An 18740-nucleotide genomic window follows, 5' to 3' on the forward strand; every position below is an offset into this window, starting at 1 on the left:
TGATTAAGGAAGCAGCCGCAGCTGTGGCCAGTTTAATCAGGGCCCAGCTGGCCCTTATAAGAGGGCTGTGGGCCAGCAGGACAGACAGTCTCTCTCTAGCTGTAGAGAGAGATGGGCCTGACTGCTTGGGAGCTCAACAGGGTACCTGAGTGGAGGAGGGCTGGGGAAAGGCTAGAGGAGCTGGGGAGCTCCAGTCTGGAAACCCCCAGGCTGCAGACCTTGTTAAAGGCCGAGATGGTACTGGGGTTGCAGCAGGGCAGCCCAACGGTAGGCAGAGGCAGCAGGTTCAAACCCTCCTGGCCAATGAGTGGTAATTACACTGCAGTCCGCCCCAGTGAACGGGGGCTAGATGGTGACTGGCAGTAGCCAAAGACTGAGGTGAGGTGGGGATAGGGGGTTCCCTGGGGAGGGGAGACCCTGAGAGACTGTGAGGTACTGCAGGGGCAGAACCCAGAGAGAAGGGGCACCGGGGTCCGGGAGGAACACCGGCCTGCAGAGGGCACTCCAAGGCTGCAAAAAGAGCTAATTCCCAGGACGACAGCAGGTGGCGTCACGTTGGTGAGTCGTCACCCGCCACAGGGCCTCAGACTAAACTCAAGACAGACAAATAACTGTCTCTGTAAAGTTGTACACAGTAATAATTACTATAGCATAGATAAAACAACAGAGAACGTAATCATCTTGTAGGCCTTTTGCAAGCTCAGTGTTTCACATTCCTCTCTAGTACCATCATCAATATGTTGTGCAAAAACAAAATGGGCCAGAGTCTGCTCTGTTATGCCAGTGTAAACCTAGCTTCAAGTATCCTGGGGGGGGGGGGGGGGTGGATGGAGAGGCTCCTTCCTTAGCCAGCTGAAGACAAAATGGAGGGGTCTCCCATGGGTTTAAATAGACTCTCTCTTGTGGGTGGAGAGCCCCTCCTCCCTCCTATGCAAAGTCCAGCTTCAAGATGGAGTTCTGGAGTCACCTGGGCGAGTCACATGTCCTTGCATGACTCAGTCTTTACAGACCGAAGCCATTGTCCACATGGTATCTTGCACGGCTCCAGGAAGACTTCTTATGTGGATTGGAGCATTCAAAGATGCATTGTTCCCCAAGTGTTTCCTGATCAGGTACTTAAACTGGCGAATTCCTTCCTAAAGAAGCTGACCAAATGCCTCACAAAGCTTACTTAGAAACCAAGCAAGCATACAGCCCATATTCTTAATCTCAAGTAGAAAATGATATATATCTACAAATAGGATGAATAGATATAGTAGACCATAACCTTTACGGAGATATATTACACAAAACATATTCCAGTTATGTCATACATACATTTATAAGCACCCCCCATAAAGCCTTATGGGGTACACTGTCACCCTAATCTTGTACCCTAACTGGCTGGAGAGAAAAAGGTAGCCACAAACTAGTCCAAAAGCACCAAGCAGCTATTGCCATCTTTCATTAAAGTATCCCTAACCGCTACTGATTTTTTTTTTTTTAAATGTGCGTAAAGGAGATCACTCAACTGACGAAGACAGGAACAGCAGTCTCCGAGCAGAATCAGGAAACAGTCAGCTGAGTGACCAAAGTTAGCTATGGGAAACAAAAGCAATAAGGAAAGAAAAGAAAGCTTTCTCCTACCATGAAAACCATCCTTAAAGTGAGGAAGACAGATAGGGCGGTAATGACAAGATGGATGATGGAGACAGAGGCCAGGTTATACCAGAAAACCTCCATGTAGTAGAATTTAAGGAACTGGCATCTTAAGGTTTCAGTAACAATTTTTAAAAAAGCATGAGTTAAATCATTAGGTGGCAGCTGATTAGCTATTATAGAGAGTTAAGATTCCAAAGCAAATATTCATGAACTATGATAAGTTAATACTAAGGGTCTAGAATCAGAAGACACACCAGAATCAAGCAGTGTCAGATGATTTCTAAGACAGAAGAGGTATACAAAGAGCAAGGGGATGGATAACAGTCAAATAAAATTACCAAGCCTGATAAGGTATCCATTAAAGTGAACGAGTATCCACAATGATGCTAATTTAGGGCTTGCTGCTGCTCTTCAAAGCAAGCAGCAGCAGCAGGATCTTGGAGTATATATATCTTATACTCCAAGATCCTGCTTTATATAAATAAAATGCTTGAATCCAGAAGGTGTTAAAACAGTCCTTACTAAGCTACATCAAATATTTCCCTTTTTTCATGCATCTTTGCAGAATTTCTAGGAGCTCAAAAATCATACCTACTGCAAAAAAAATTTCAGTCAAAGTTTCAAAATCACACTTATGGATGAGTTTTATAACAAAATAATGACAAATCTTAATTTTCAAAAGATTACAGCAACAGTGAGATATACAGTATCATATTTATATACCATTAATTCAAATAATTTTACAGGGTCACATCTTTGTAGATGAGACAAACTATAGACTATTGCTCTATATATTCTCTTCACTTACCAGTCTGAATGCACATACTAAGCAGTAGAAATACAGAGTAAGAAGCAAGGCTGGCAACAATCAGCAGCAAGATGCTAAAATATAAAATATTGAAGTTTAAGGCATTTCTTAAAGTAAAATACATGTTCTCTTTTTAAAACTGGTTTATTATTGCACAAGAAAGAAGTTATAATGAGACAGGACTTCCTCATTTTATGGCTCACATCTGCTGACCAAAGTTCATATGGTCACTGACTTATCTGCTGTTTGCTATGTTCCACTACACTTTACATTTTTATGTGCTAGATAATAAGTCATCACAGATTTATGTAGGACAAAAGCACTGCACGTGAACCATTTCATAACCACAACTGGAACATAACCACCAGGAACTGCAACTCTACCGTATGTGTGTCTGTATATATATATTAAAGTGAACTTAGTCCTTACAGAAGGAGTCAGACTGACAATGGTAGTTAGTCTTCTGTTCATTCACAGAATAGGTACTACATGAAGAGTAGAAATACAAGCTTCCCCACACTGCTCAGCAGAAGTGCATCATTCCTATCCTGGAGAGCCCAATTCTAAAACTAAATGGGATAATGATTTTGTGATATAAACATCTATCCATAGGAACTGGGTTGAGTACCAAATTGCCACCAATTTAATGAGACTTCAGGTCACTACCTCCACAGGCCAGATATGAATGAATAACCTAGAAGTGAAAGGGTCCATAGCCTTAATGCCAAAAATACAAGCCACCCAGTCCCTGTACAATGTAATATTTTTACATACAAAAATCTCAGCTCAGATCTTGCTCCCCACTTTAAAAAAAAAAAAGTTATGTACAGTACTTCAAGAACTGTTTATCAGGGATGGTCTACACAGTACTTGGTTCTGCCATGCGGGCAGGGGACTGGACTCAATGACCTCTCGAGGTCCCTTCCAGTCCTAGAATCTATGAACATGTAAAGGTCATTTTAGAATGGATATGTACGTGAAACTAAAAACTTACCAAAAAGAACAGGAGTACTTGTGGCATCTTAGATGCTCTAATAAATTTGTTAGTCTCTAAGTGCCACAAGTACTCCTGTTCTTTTTGCGGATACAGACTAACACGGCTGCTACTCTAAAAACTTACCTAAATCCAATGATCCCTGTGTTGGCCATGGCATAAGATAAACCAAGTATTCCACTTCCCATGATTGCATTCATTAAATTAAATACTGAGAAACCAAAGGAAACACCTGAAGATGCATGAGTCAGAGCGCTCTGTAAATAGGATAAACAAATACAATTAGTATGAGGGTTTTGTGTTTTTGTTTGTTTTTTTTGAAGAGACCAAAGAAATTTCAGCCACATAACTTCTCCCTCTCTCCATCAGCAGACCCTTATAAAATTCTAGAACCCAGACTTAAAAAATAAATAGTACAGCATAGTAATGATCCCCAAAGACAGTAGTTTTCTACTGCAAACTAGAGTGGTTTATATTAGAATGTGGTTAGCTTTGTTTGTTAAAGAAGACTTTGATAGCCAATGAAGTGGAGGAGGGGGAGGGAGAGGAGGAAGAGAAAGGTAAGGAAACGGCAGCACTTGGGAGAGTTGAATGCTTCCAAGCCTTAGTTAAATAAATGATCAAACATCTCAGAAAAACTGTTCTCCTCACTTTAAAGACCTGTACTATATGCTGTGTGCCTGCATCAATGCTCATTTCATCCTGCTCCACTCTGTAGGGCCAAATCTCCCTGCTATCAGCCCCACTTTGTATCCTTGTCATCTTTCTGCCACCTTCTAGGTATTATTTTATTAGTTCACACTGTCCTTTGAGCATAAGAGTCTTTTTTTCATGTGCTTCTCCTCTCCTTAAAATATCTCCTCAAAATACACTTTCTTCATAGAATCACAGAATCATAGAACTGGAAGGGACCTCGAGAGGTCATCTAGTCCAGTCCCCTGCACTCAAGGCAGGACTAAGTATTATCTAGACCATCCCTGACAGGTGTTTGTCCAACCTGCTCTTAAAAATCCCCAATGATGGAGATTCCACAACCTCCCTAGGGAATTTATTCCAGTTCTTAACCACTCTGACAGTTAGGAAGTTTTTCCTAATGTCCAACCTAAACCACCCTTAATGCTATTTAAGCCCATTGCTTCTTGTCTTATTCTCAAAGCTTAAGAACAGTTTTTCTCCCTCCTCTTTTATGTTCTTGAAAACTGTTATGTCCTCTCTCAGTCTTCTCTTCTTCAGACTAAACAAACCCAATGTTTTCAATCTTCCCTCACAGGTCATGTATTCTAGACCTTTAATCTTTTTTGTTGCTCTTCTGTGGACCATCTTCAATTTGTCCACATCTTTCCTGAAATGTGGCACCCAGAACTGGACACAGTACTCCAGCTGAGGCCTAATCAGCATGGATTATAGTGGAACAATTACTTCTCGTGCCTTGCTTACAATACTCTTGCTAATATCTCCCAGAATGATGCTTGTTTTTTTTACAACAGTGTTATCCTGTTGACTCATATTTAGCTTGTGATCCACTATGACCCCCACATCCCTTTCCGCAGTACTCCTTCCTAGGCAGTCATTTCCCATTTTGTATGTGTGCAACTGATTGTTCTTTCCTAAGTGGAGTACTTCGCATTTGTCCTTATTGAATTTCATCCTATTTACTTCAGACCATTTCTCCAGTTTGTCCAGATCATTTTGAATTTTAATCCTATCCTCGAAAGCACTTGCAACCTCTCCCAGCTTGGTATCGTCCGCAAACTTTATAAACGTACTCTCTATGCCATTATCTAAATCATTGATGAAGTCTTCATGAAGTCTTTCAAAAACAAATGCTCCAAAATTCTTACTCGATGGCTACATTATGTATCATTTGTCTGAACTAGCTTATCAGCTTCTTGGGGTGGAGACTGTCCTCATTTGCTTCTAGGGCACCAAGCACACTAATGCTAATAAAATACAAGCAGCACCAAAAAATGCCAAGACAGTTCAGGCGAGTCTCAGCTTACGCGGTGGTTCCGTTCCGTGGTTAGCGCGTAAAGCGAAAACCGCGTATAGTCAAAATGACATTGAGTTGAATGGCGGGCGGAATCGCCCACACTACAAGTACAATATTAAAATTATTTTTCTCTTTTTTTATTGTTGTTTTTTTGGTTTTGCCAACCGCGTAAAGCTGAAATCGCGCATGTTAAGATGCGAGAGACCTGTAATTCCCACCCCAACCTCCCCACATTCTCATCAGGGCTGCATGTCCCTGCTGGTTTAAATTCAGCCCAGACCAGTAAAACCCAACCCCAATAGTCATTACCATCTAATAGTTGTCTAAGACGAGTTTGATGATCTCAGTCAAGTGAACAATTGTTTCCCTTCACAAACAACCCACACCATCACCACGGGCCCTAATCTACTTTCTCGGGTGGCAGGATCAAGCAAAACAGCCAAGGCTTGAATTGCTCATGGAGAATGATCTATCCTCCCATCCCCAGTCGCCCCCCAAAGCACAAGTGGGGAAGCCTGCCTAGGCGGGATAAAAAGTCTCCCCCTCCTCGCCTCACACCTACGTGCCGGACAGCTCCCTCCTCCCCGGCTCCAGCTCAGACCCAACTCTGCTCCCTCAGCTCCTGCCACAGACCCCCCCCCCCGGGACCCCCTCAGCCCAGCCCCCGGTCCCCTCACACACATTGCCCAGCGGCGCTGGGGGCAGCAACGGGGCGGACTCCTGCTCCTCTTCCTGCTCGCGGGCAGACAGGTACCAGCCCGGCTCGCAGTTGATACTCCCGGGTCCCGGCTGCTGCATGGTGCCCTGTGCGCCGAGCCCAGCGAGCCGCCCCATCCCGAGCCCACTCTCGAGGGGCGGGAGTTGGGCGGTGCCTCAGGCCGGACTGGAGCCTCCCCCTAGAGACGGCCGGGGGGGGGAGGAAGGCGGCGCCGCCTGATGCCGTCACTCTCCCCTCCCCCACGCCCGTTCGCCGGTCTCCGCCCGATGACGTCTTAATGCGCCTGAGGAGAGCGCACAGGTAGGCGCGCGCGCTGCGGGAGCCCGACATGAGGTGAGGCGCGGGCAAGGCTCGCAGCCCGGCCGGGGAGTCGGTTAGTGAGGAGGATACGGGGCCCCTGTGGGGGAAGGGCCGGGCCCTGGGTATCTGAGGGGAAGGCGCGGACCCCGCGCCGTGCAACCGGCGAGCCGCGACAGGGGACGGGACCCGGCCCACCTGTCCCACTGGCTGAGGAGCGAGCCGGACCAGGGCGTTACCCGTCCTGGCCGGTGCCCCGCTGCGGCCCGGGCTGCAGAGAGAGGCCGAGGTGGACGTTCCTGGTCTTTATAGATCAGCTGCCCCGCCGGTGCCGTTCGCCGCCTGGAGAGTGACCGCACTGAAACTCTCGTTTGCTTTACATTGTGCAGGGGGTTTGTTCGCGCCCCTCTCCGCCCAGCCCCTGGAAGGGCACCAGGACGGGGCGGTTCTTCTCTTTGTGGCCTTAGCTCCCAGGTCAGGTTCAGACGCACAGGAACGAGGCTGCAGCCAACACAGAAGGGAACGTTTAGTGGTTTAAAAAAGTTTCCGTCTGAAGCAAGTTCAGGGATCCAGTCGTTGGTCTTTTGGCCCAAGTTGATCTGAGCTTGCTCCTCTAAAACAAAACTGGACCCACTGGTCTGAGCTTGCTCCTCTAAAACAAAACTGGACCCACTGGTCTGGAAGGGTGCTGCTCAAACAAATTCAAAAAGGGGAGGCTAATGTAGTCAGTCTCTTGTCAAGGTTCAGGGCTATAGGTAGGTTTGACCTAACTGCCGGTGCAGACAGAGGTAGGGCACTGGAAAACTTGTTCTGTTGACCTGATTATTGCCTCTTGGAGGGATGGATTAACTACATTGAAAGAAAACCACCTTCCATTGATGTAGGAAGTGTCAGCACTACAGTAGCTATCATATAGACATGCCCTAAAACGTAATCAGGGAATGAATGCTGCAGATTGGGTCTTTGCAGCAAGACCAGCCTACTTTTGACCCAGTTCAAGTGCAACCTCAAGATAGACTGTTCTATCTGACATCAATTGTTTTGGAGGGAGACTAGCAACAGAAAATTCTTCAGTTACTTTGAACCTAGCAAAATAAAGGCCTCAGTATACCATCCGAAGAACCTTGAACTGAATCCATTTTCATAGTGGCAATAAGTGCAGATTATGGAGCTAAGGAATTACTGATGGTCTTCGTTCTATACCAAGGAACAAACACAACATTCATCAACTCTTGCAGCTTTTAGATTAATTTCAAGGCAAGCCTTTTAGGAGTGAATTACTTGTTGTATGAAGGGGACTAAAGAAAGCATGAGTGATTTTATTCAGGACTCCATTAGAGAGGAAACAGTCTTTCCAGAAAAACTGAAAGTAAGTCTTCCCAAAATAATGTTGCCAAATAGAGTTCCAAGTGGAAACAGCATCCAGACACTCTGAAATTCTGAACTCATCCAATGAGGAGTGGTAACCACATTAACTGAGTAACTAGAGGGTATAAGGCACCCTCAATATGCTTTCCAGGAGCATTACTTAAGTCAGGTTTCCTACCAAGGGGCAGTCTAGTGGAATGGGACAAGGTGAGGAGTGAAACAAAAACTTATGACCCCACGTCTGTTTCCGTTTCTGTGGTTGTGGGTGACAGTTGGAAAGACCTCTACTTCCACCACCATATGGTAATCCTTTGTACAGCTGGCCTTGCTAGCAATTGATGTATCTAGCCCCAGAGGCGAAGGCACCAAAGCCCACTGGACTAGGCTTATATATTTTGCACAATACTCAACTTAAGCTGTGAGAGAACATACACTCACCAATGCGTGTCCAGTCTGAACACTGAGGAGCCTTTGGTGAGTGAAAAGGGAGGCAAAAAAAAAAAAAAGATGCACAGGAAAAGGATAGAAACAAAGGAAAAGTGGTAGCAACTGCATGAGGGCAGAGCAGGAAATGAGGGTGCACAAGGAGTGGATGGCTTTTTACCACCACCAAAAAATCAACTGCATGACTTAAGAGCAATACAAATAAGACTTACATCCAAACAACTGACTGCTATCATGGGAAAACTTATACAATGAGACACAGCACTGAGATACTATACTACAGTGATGAGTACACTAAGAAAACCTAGATAGAACTAGTGTCAGGGGATAGCTCTACCTCTTCCTCTTATAAAACCAATAATAGCCTCATTTTGTATATATTGAATGGGGAGGTAGAGCAGGCAGAAAGCAGCAGCCCTTAGGGGAAACACTAAAAGATAAAGACAGATTCCAGTTCAGTTTACCCTCCCACAAATGAGCTAAGTCCCTGCAGCGTGGTTCCACCCACCAGCAACTGCAGTCTGGCTACCAGTGCTCACTGATCAGCTTTATCAGAGACAGCAAACAGATCTAAACATATTTGTCTTAATGGGAGCATCATCAGGCCCATCAATTGCAAGTACACTTCACTTTTGTGTATGGGTATGAGGTGATTGTCCACCATTACATAAAATTGGTTGAGAATTCTCTATTTATGAACTATACAAAACTGTTGTGCATTACTTGATACAAACTTTATTTTGTGAGAATTGCAAATCCATGTGACTTGCAGTATTTTTTTTAAATGGAATGATTACATAATGTCTATAAAAGGAATAATTTCCCTTCTAGGATTTTATGGAGATTATATGGATACTCTGCTAGGCTACTGAAAACTAAACTTTTTAGAACAGCTGCATCAAATACATCATTTCCAGAAGTTTGGTTACTGCTGGTACAGTATTTTGAGAGAGTACCTGGATTTTTTTGGGTAGTTCAGAGAAACAGTTTCTTTACAATGCCTGAAATTCTAGAAAATAAAGCAGATCTTGAACTGTATTCACCTCATCCTGAAGTACGTGGAATGACAACACTTGACAGAGCAGCTTTCAAAAGGACAATTGTTGTTCCAGTTCTAAAAGTGAGAAAAGAAGTAATAAACAAATTGTTAAAATCCCTCAAACATATAATACTGCATCGCCCAGGTCTGAAGCGAGTGATTGATGATCCAAAAGATGAAGACAGACTTGTTTTGTTGGATCCTTATAAAATATCAGCAGAATATTCACTGGGAGAATCTGAACAAGAAATATTAAAGCAGTTTAATATTGACCCTCAGGTGTCCAAGTATAACTTGGAACTGACTTACGACAATTTCAAGACTGAGGAAATCTTACGAGCGGTGCTTCCTGTAGGTCAAGATGTCACTTCTGGATTTACTAGGATTGGCCATATAGCTCACTTGAATCTTAGAGATCATCAGCTACCCTACAAACATCTGATTGGTACGTACAACCTTCACACTCAAATAACTTTGGGAGAAGCGTATAATTGGATAAGTCATTTTAACAAGTGCCTGAGCTAGAGATGATTATTTTGCACAGGGAAACCTTTTGGGAACCCTCATTGTTTTAAAATTTTCTTACCTTAAACAGCCTTTTATTAAAAGTGAATGCTTGGGTTAAAGGGCACTGGATCAGGCCTTTTTAATGTATAGTGAACTTGAAGTTAGCAGTAGTCATTTGACCTCACTGGGTCAGGCCCTTTGCATGTAGCAAATTTCAGGTTAGGCCCATTAAACTCAACTCCTTTATGGCAGGGGAGACCAAGATCAAAACTGTAACATTTTATTTATATAGCAGCTATAGCTTACTACTCTAGTCTGCCCTTTGAACTTATGTTACTAGCTGATCTGGGTACCAGGAGAATCACGTTGATATGGGAGTTGAATCGGCCCTGTAGACAATGATAATTTATTATGTGTATTACAGTAGTGCTGAAATGCCCCAGAACACTACAGGTGAAGTGACTTGCCTAAGGTCACATGGCAGGTCAGTAGCAGAACTAGGTCTCCTGAGTTCCAGACCAGTGACCTACCCACTAGAGCAGCAGCTCCTAAACTTTATTGGTTCACATACCATCACTTAAATGGTGCAGTGACTGGATGGATCATCAAGCTCACATAGATTGGGAATCTCCGCAGTAGACAGTACTCTCTCCCTGAAGCACAAGAGCCTTCACTGGGAATCTAACCCTCTTTTTTCAGTGTAAAATATTTGCACTAGGAGTTCCCTGTGACAGTGGCACTAGTGGAAATAATTTATAGCACACTATATGTGAAATCATTCAAGTCATTCTATAGGTAGTTGTATTTTAAAAAAGCAAACTCAGAATTGCTGTCATATATTGTACAGGATTTAAAGATTTAGCAACACTTATTGGCTGAATATTTTTATCCCTTTCTTGCAGGTCAGGTTATAATTGACAAGAATCCAGGAATCACCTGTTCAGTAAATAAAATCAATATTATTGACAACACTTATCGAAATTTTCAAATGGAAGTGCTAGCGGGAGAGGCCAATATGATAACAAAGGTACAGTTTTTCCTATTTTCTCCTGGCACAGCTAGTCAGACACACAGAATGCAGTTGAAGTGGAAGAGTAGATGTGATGGAAAGATACCATAAAACTTAAATGTTGTCCCAATCCCACCCCCGGCCCAGTATCTCAGTACTTAGCAGTCCTGTATGTGTTCTATGTGCCCCGGTCTACCTCTGCCTGGTGGGGGCTTCAGACGCTTGGCGGCATGGGTCCCTGCAGCCCCAGCCGCAGCTTCCTTCCTGCCGCTGAGCACGTTCCCCAGCCTGTCTGTCCCCGCTGGAAACAGCTCCCGCGGCGCCGGGTTCCGAGCTGCGCGGGGCAGCGAGGCCATAGGAAGGGTGGGTCCCCCAGCGGCCGTGGGGTCCCCGCCCGCGTGGGAAGCCTGAGGCCCGCCCCCGTACCTCGTCCGAGCATTGTAGCCAGGGCGGCTGGGCTGTGCTGCGGATCATGCTAGGGCTGGGCGGACCCTGGCTTATGCCTCCCTATTTCCCCGGATTTGTCCGGCTCTTTGGAAATTCCCCCCGGATGGGGATTTGAGCACCAAAAAGACGGACATGTCCGGGGAAATCCAGACGTAGAGTAACCCTACTGTTAATATAATATAAATTGAAATTTATTAAATGTTATTCTGCATTTTCAAATATATTGATTTAAATTACAACACAATACAAAGTGTAGACTGCTCACTTTATATTTATTACAAATATTTGCATTGTAAATGATAAAGTATTTTTCAGTTAATCTCAAATAAGTACTGTAGTACAATCTCTATCGTGAAAATGCAACTTACAAATGTAGAGATTTTTTTTGTTACGTAACTGCACTCAAAAACAAAAACAATGGAAAAGTTTAGAGCCTACAGGTTCACTCAGTCCGACTTCTTGTTCAGCTAGTCGCTAAGACAAACAAGTTTTTACATTTACAGGAGATAATGTTGCCTGCTTTTTGTTTGTCACCTGAAAGTGAGAACAGCCATTCGCATGGCACTTTTGTAGCCAGCGTTGCAAGGTATTTACGTGCCAGATATGCTAAACATCCGTATACCCCTTCATGCTTCGGCTATCATTCTAGAGGACATGCTTCCATATTAATGACGCTCGTTTAAAAAAAACCCTTAATTAAATTTGTGACTGAACTCCTTGGGGGAGAATTGTATGTCTCCAGCTCTGTTTTACTTGCATTCTGCCATATATTTCATGTTGTTATAGTCTCGGATGATGACTCAGCATACGTTCATTTAAAGAACACTTTCGTAGCAGTGTGAGATTTCTCAAGATAGCTACTGCACTCGACCCAAGATTTAAGAATCAGAAGTGCCTTCCAAAATCTGAGAGGAATGAGGTGTGGAGCACGCTTTCAGAAGTCTTAAAAGAGCAACACTCCAATGCGGAAACTACATAACCTGAACCACCAAAAAAGAAAATCAACCTTCTGTTGGTGGCATCTGACTCAGATTATGAAAATGAACATGCGTTGGTCCACACTGGTTTGGATTGTGATCTAGCAGAACCTGTCATCAGCATGGACGCATGTCCTCTGGAATGCTAGATGAAGCATGAAGGGACATATGAATCTTTAGCGCATCTGGCATGTAAATACCATGTGACGCCGGCTGCAACAGTGCCATGTGAATGCCTGTTCTCACTTTCTGGTGACATTGTGAAGAAGAAGCAGGCAGCATTATCTCCTGCAAATGTAAACAAACTTATTTGTCTGAGCAATTGGCTGAATAAGAAATAGAACCAACTAGACTTGTAGGCTCTAAAGTTTTACATTGTTTTATTTTTGAATGCAGTTATTGATGCACATAATTCTACATTTGTAAGTTCAACTTTCACGATAAAGAGATTGCACTACAGTACTTGTATGGGGTGAATTGAAAAATACTACCTTGTTTTTTACAGTACAAATATTTAATAAAAAATATAAAGTGAGCACTCTACACTTTGTACTCTGTGGTGTAATTGAAATCAATATTTGAAAATGTAGAAACATCCAAAAATATTTTAAATAAATGTTGCTTAATCCTGATTAAAAAAATAAATCACTTGACAACCCTAAAAGTTACTAATTTAGAACTTAGGTTCCCTTCCCCTTCCAAAAAACCCCGAAGTATTTTTACATTGTTAAATACATTTGGTGCAAGAAAATAAGGTAAGTGCTTTGGATTCACTTTGCGTAGTGTAGTGCCTGGAGCAAAGGCTATGCCTTACATTCTGTTCCTGTGTCTACCACTGACTGACAGTGACCTAGGCAAGAGATTCTGTGCCTCAGTTTTCCCCTTTTGTAACAGTTTGGTAGATGTTTTATGACCCTTGGGTGAAAAGCACTAATTGTCAATACATAGAAAGTACTATTAATTTAACTGGGCTGTTAAGGCTTAGACAGGAGTTAAGGCAACAATTACTAATTTGGCAAATCATTTTAAAAAAATTTTTGGTTAAATTTAATTAGGTTTCCTCTGAAACATAATTAAATAGTTTGTGCCTGTAGAGCTGGCAGAACACACAGATAGAAAACATTTTAATCAGATCAACAGTCTGATTTCATTCAAGATTGCAAGGTGGCATTAGCTCATAATTAAGCATATTTGAGCTATGTTTCTCTACTACTGGAGTTCTTGCACTGTGGGTATGAGAGTGTAAAATAGTTTTGTATTATATCTATTGGCAATGCAAATGGTAGTGAGTCTTTGATTATTCATCATAGATTACTTGTCAAGCTAGCACAAAAAAAATTTCAGATCGGAGAGGGGAAGGTGTGAGCCTTCCTGGAGGTACCCAGTGTTGTAAGGCACCTTTTTACCACCTGCCCATATTGTGAGGAATGCTTGTCTGTGCCTGCCTGGGGGTCAGCTCCCCAACTCCACCTGCAACACAAGCACTCCCCTCTAGGCCTCGCAGGCCCCACTGTTACTCTGAAGGTTAGCAATAGGTAAACCCCAATCCTCTAGCCCTCAGAGTGTCTCCCTGGACTTTCCAGCCCCTGGTCCACTGTACACTTGCAATATTGACAGAGGCACTGCTTCCAAAGGAACAGTACACCCCAGCTTACCATTTCAGATCACCACTGTTTAGCACACAGCACTTAGATATGTTAATTGTTAAATAGACTTAGACTTGATTGCTCTAAGCATAGTAATAGCAATAGATAGTATTGGAAACAAACGATTACATATAAAGTAACATATCCCAGAGCCTAGACTTAATTAACAAGATACTCTCAGATCTTGTAGAATATTGCTCACCCAGAATTCTTTCATGAGAGAAGTATGCTGTCAGTTTGCCGCCTAGATGAAGGATTCATTGTGTCGTCCCCCCTCCACTATACCAGCCCAATACTTTGTCTTTATTCATAAACACGACCCTCTCCCCACCCCAGCTGTTTTTCATTGTGTAGGTTTCCTTTCTTGTAGATTTTGCAATTTCTCACTTTGCAACTGGCTTAGTATGCGAATAGGCATACTGCATGGGGCATACAATACCCAAATGGCCAGAGAGGGAGATAGGTGTCTGTTACCGCCTACCTAAAATGAACATTTTTGAGGTTTGTCATTTCCTGGGATCTGCCTTCACTTCAAGACCATAGGAAAATAATTTTCAGTAGAGATACATAACTCAAATATTATCCATTCAGACATTTAGCAATGATTACGGTGACCAGAGGACTACTGGCTCGAGGTAGAAATCTCCCATATCAGCCTTTGGTAAATTATTATACATATATCCAACCTTGAAGGTGCCTGTAAAACCCTGTGTACCCTTTGTGCCCTCTGCCAGTTGGCACCAAGGGGTCCTTGTGTCACAGAAGGTAAAGGGGGTTTTATATCACCACCTCACTTCAGTAATCATTAGTACACTCCAAGAACTTTAGGTATCTCAAACTTCCTGTTTGATGGGGGTCGGTAACCAGAACTATGCCACCTGTGAAGGCCAAGTGCAATACAGTTTCAGAGTTTATAGAACTGGCTACCAAGTAGCTGAATTTGATCCACCACTGCCATACTCGCATTTTCATCCTGTTATTTACTGTGGATTCTAGAATGAGGAGGATTTGAGGTTCTTCTGAAACCAGCTACTAATAAAGCAATTATCAGCCAGTCACAAAGTTCTTGAAGGGACTAATTTTTTAAAATGGTCATTTTAAGTTGTTGGTTTTTCCCCACCTTGTGCTTTACATATGACAGCTACCTGGATTGACTGACTGAAATATTCCTTATTTGGCCAGAGGACCATTTAATGGTCCTTTTATAGAAAGAGCTAGGCTGGGAAAGCCAGTTGGCATTGAAGATGTTTTCTGATTAATAGAATGCTTATTAAATAAGATCAAGATTCTCTTGTCCTATCAGTGGCATGAACATCAATGTTCCCATTACATTTTAGTAAAATGTTTAATAAATTGTTTAAACATACATGTATGTCTGGAATCTAAATACAGGTGGCTTAAACAAATGTCTTGGACTTTTTCAGACTAGAGAAAACAACATCACCTATGAATTTGACTTTTCTAAAGTCTATTGGAATTCCCGTCTAAGCACAGAACATGGCCGTATCATTGAACTTTTAAAGCCAGGTGATGTTCTATTTGATGTTTTTGCCGGGGTTGGGCCTTTTGCCATTCCAGCTGCAAAGAAAAAGTGCAGCGTATTTGCAAATGATCTCAACCCTGAATCCTACAAATGGCTTCTACACAACTGTAAATTAAATAAAGTGGACAAAAACATAAAAAATTTCAATATGGATGGTCGGGATTTTCTTCTGGGGCCAGTTAAAGAAGAGCTAACCAAGGAACTGTCACTTCTGACAAAAGAAAGGAAAAACACTCTGCACATAGTCATGAATTTGCCAGCTTTGGCTATCGAATTTCTAGATGTTTTCAAACATTTATTAGACGGAAAACCATGCAGCACTGACCTCCTTCCCACAGTGCACTGTTACAGCTTCTCAAAACATGATAGTCCAGCCAAAGACGTTCAAGAATGGGCTGAAGTTTTTCTGGGAACTTCTTTAGAGGGACGCTGTTCTACTCATCTGGTGAGAAGTGTTGCACCAAATAAGGAAATGATGTGTATCAGTTTCCAGATCCCAGCTGAAGTGCTGTTCAAGAAGCAGTGTACTCATGAAGGTAAATTAAAGTCCAATGCTGGAAACTTTAGGGTTTTTCAGTTGTATACTTTGTCTCAAATTATACTTGAGAAAAAAAGACTGCATTTGATGGATTTAAAACTAGAATTCTCTCAGCTATGGGGCTGATTCGAGTCTCATTTAGTGGTGTAATTCCAATTTGTTAGTCCTAATTTAGATTCCCTCCTGCACTAAGTAACACAGGCAGACCCTTGTGAAGTCAGTTGTAGAATCAGAGCCTCTAAATTGGCAGGATCAGGTTCTATAAATTTTAATTGGAAAACTTGACGTTCACGTAGAAACTCCTATTGAGTTCAGTAGGGTCAGGCTTTAGTCCCAGTAAGGTTAATGGCGTTGACTCATCACATGCTTACCTTCCACCCTCCCTGACACCCTCCTCCTCTGACAACTTTGACACTGGACTCTTTGTCCTGTTCATTGAAGTGCCACAAGTCCTGTGTATGTTTTAGTGGCGAGACACTTTTGTGTAGAAATGTATTAAATGTTAATGTACTACTTTCTGAACTTTGTTCCAGAGAGTCCTGTGGAACCAGCTTCTAAACGTTTGCGCCCAAATGAAGACTCTCCTGAAGAAAAATTGACTAGTTTAAAAGACTAGTTAATACTGTTTTGGTTATTTTGTGCAAGAGAGCTAGGTGGGAAATCTACCCTCAAGTCACTGAAAGCAGAATGGATTTACCCCCATACACCAAGAAAATAGTCATAATGCATAATTTTTTTTTTTTTAAATTCCAGGATCAGTAACTAGACAGGATCATTTCTTTTATTGCAGAGACTATTAAACTTTTTATTTTCTCATGTTATGCGTTAGTTCTGTCATATGTATGTTGTCCGGGGGAAGGGAGGGGGGATGGCCAGGGGGTGTGTGATAGCACAAAGATTGTGAATGTTTCCAGATGTAGCTTTATTTTGGGCATTTGCAGTTTACGGCAAGACATTTTTATTGTAAATGTTTTAGATTGGACAACATGGCCCACTCTATTTTTGTAGAACTTTTATAAGGAGAATTGTAGTTATGTTAGGGAAGGCCATCTGTATTTAGAATCATAGAATATTATGGTTGGAAGAGACCTCAGGAGGTCATCTAGTCCAATCCCCTGCTCAAAGCAGGACCAACACCAACTAAATCATCCCAACCAGGGCTTTGTCAAGCTGGGCCTTAAAAACCTCTAAGGATGGAGATTCCACCACCTCCCAAGGTAACCCATTCCAGTGTTTCACCACCCTCTTAGTGAAATAGTGTTTCCGAATATCCAACTTAGACCTCCCCCACTGCAACTTGAGACCATTGCTCCTTGTTCTGTCATCTGTCAGCACTGAGAACAGCCTAGCTCCATCCTCTTTGGAACCCCCCCTCATTCTTCTCTTCTGCAGACTAAATAACCCCAGTTCCCTCAGCGTCTCCTCATAAGTCATGTGCCTCAGCCCCCTAATCATTTTTGTTGCCTTCCACTGGACTCTCTCCAATTTGTCCTCATCCCTTCTGTAGTGGGGGGACCAAAACTGGACGCAATACTCCAGGTGTGGCCTCACGATTGTTGAATAGAGGGGAATAATCACTTCCCTCGATCTGCTGGCAGTGCTACTAATACAGTCCAATATGTCACTAGTCTTCTTGGCAACAAAGGCACACTGCTGACTCATCTCCAGCTTCTTGTCCACTGTAATCCCCAGGTCCTTTTCTGCAGAACTGCTGCTTAGCCAGCAGTTTGTGCAAGCAGAACCGGGCTCTTTCACGTGCAGACAGGTTTGGTGCTTACATGTACTGGATGTGCATGAATGGAGAGTGCATGAACACACAAACAGCTTTTGTGTAAGCAAGACAGCTTTTTGAAAATTTGACCTAAGGTACAAGTAAACACACATACCTGTGCCACTGTAAGGATAAATGGTATCACCACCAAACTTATTTAGCTCGGTTTTAGAGAACTCTGTACTTACTAAAGCTTGAAAGACGCTGCTGCCTGCTAAGTGGCCATTAGTACCCAATACAAGTGATTTAGTTTTGCTTCAGTGCAAGCTTGTGGCTAGGGTACTGAACTGGGATTCGTAAATCCCAAGGCCAGAAGGGACCATTGTGATAATTTAGTCTGACCTCCTGTGTAACAGGCCATAGAACACCTCCAAAATAATTCCTTTTGAAACTAGAGCATATCCTTACAAAAAACTCAAATTTTTCAATCCAGTTTTAAAAATTGCCAGTGATGGAGAATCCACCACAACCCTTAGTGAATTGTTCGAGTGGTTAATTATTCTCTCTGTTAAAGGTATGCCTTATTTCCAGTTTGGATTTGTCTAGCTTCAAATTCCAGCCACTGTACCCCAGAGAGTGAAGTTCACTTGCTAGGTGATCTTGGGCAAGTCATTTAATCCCTCTTATTTACATTGTATACTTTAAGTGACCCAGTACACTTTAGGATCTTTAGCACTTATTTGAGTATTGCTCTTACCTGTCCAGTTCATGTTTAAGTTGTTGTCTCATTTTGTTCACAATAAATATTTGCATATAAATGAAGTACTTGAATTTAGGCACATCCAAGGCTAGATTTTCTGAATACTGAGTACAAAACTGCACCTGCAATTATGGCTTCTGCACCCATATTTAGAAATGGGACATAAAAATAGCCAGTTAAGTATCTCATCATTTGCACATGTTCTTAGCATGACTGCATTCACATTTATGACCAGACAGCTAAAGCATTACAACTCAACAAGTGGAAGGAATTACCTGGGAAACCAAAGCAAGTGCTTCTCTA

The 18740-nt window shown here is 42.6% G+C and overlaps 2 protein-coding genes across 6 annotated transcripts in view; one reads left to right on the forward strand and one right to left on the reverse strand.

Annotated features, from left to right (window-relative positions):
- Positions 1–6348, reverse strand: part of SLC38A6 (solute carrier family 38 member 6) — a 56183-nt gene extending 49835 nt beyond the window's left edge. For 3 of the 4 annotated variants that reach the window (XR_008444706.1, XM_054025677.1, XM_054025678.1), the window contains exons 1-3: positions 6115–6348; positions 3570–3700; positions 2450–2523 (exon numbers count right to left, since the gene is read on the reverse strand). Coding sequence is in view for 3 of the 4 variants with exons in the window: in XM_054025677.1 (XP_053881652.1) it covers positions 2450–2523; positions 3570–3700; positions 6115–6267 (358 nt within the window). In the remaining variant the exon portion in view is untranslated. The remainder of the gene's footprint in view (positions 1–2449; positions 2524–3569; positions 3701–6114) is intronic. The other variant, XM_054025676.1, reaches the window with a different exon arrangement.
- Positions 6349–6413: 65 nt separating this feature from the next.
- TRMT5 (tRNA methyltransferase 5) lies at positions 6414–16787 on the forward strand. Of its 2 annotated transcripts, none has more exons than XM_054025673.1 (5): positions 6414–6451; positions 9092–9744; positions 10709–10833; positions 15310–15964; positions 16500–16787. In XM_054025673.1, the coding sequence occupies exons 1-5, from the start codon at positions 6429–6431 to the stop codon at positions 16580–16582; spliced, it is 1539 nt and encodes a 512-aa protein (XP_053881648.1). In that variant the 5' UTR covers positions 6414–6428; the 3' UTR covers positions 16583–16787. The 2 variants fall into 2 exon arrangements, with proteins under 2 accessions (XP_053881648.1, XP_053881649.1); XM_054025674.1 differs by having other exon boundaries at positions 6445–6484.
- The last annotated feature ends 1953 nt before the right edge of the window (positions 16788–18740 follow it).

The sequence above is a fragment of the Malaclemys terrapin genome, chromosome 4 (assembly GCF_027887155.1).
Source record: "Malaclemys terrapin pileata isolate rMalTer1 chromosome 4, rMalTer1.hap1, whole genome shotgun sequence".
NCBI classification, from domain to species: Eukaryota; Metazoa; Chordata; order Testudines; family Emydidae; genus Malaclemys; species Malaclemys terrapin.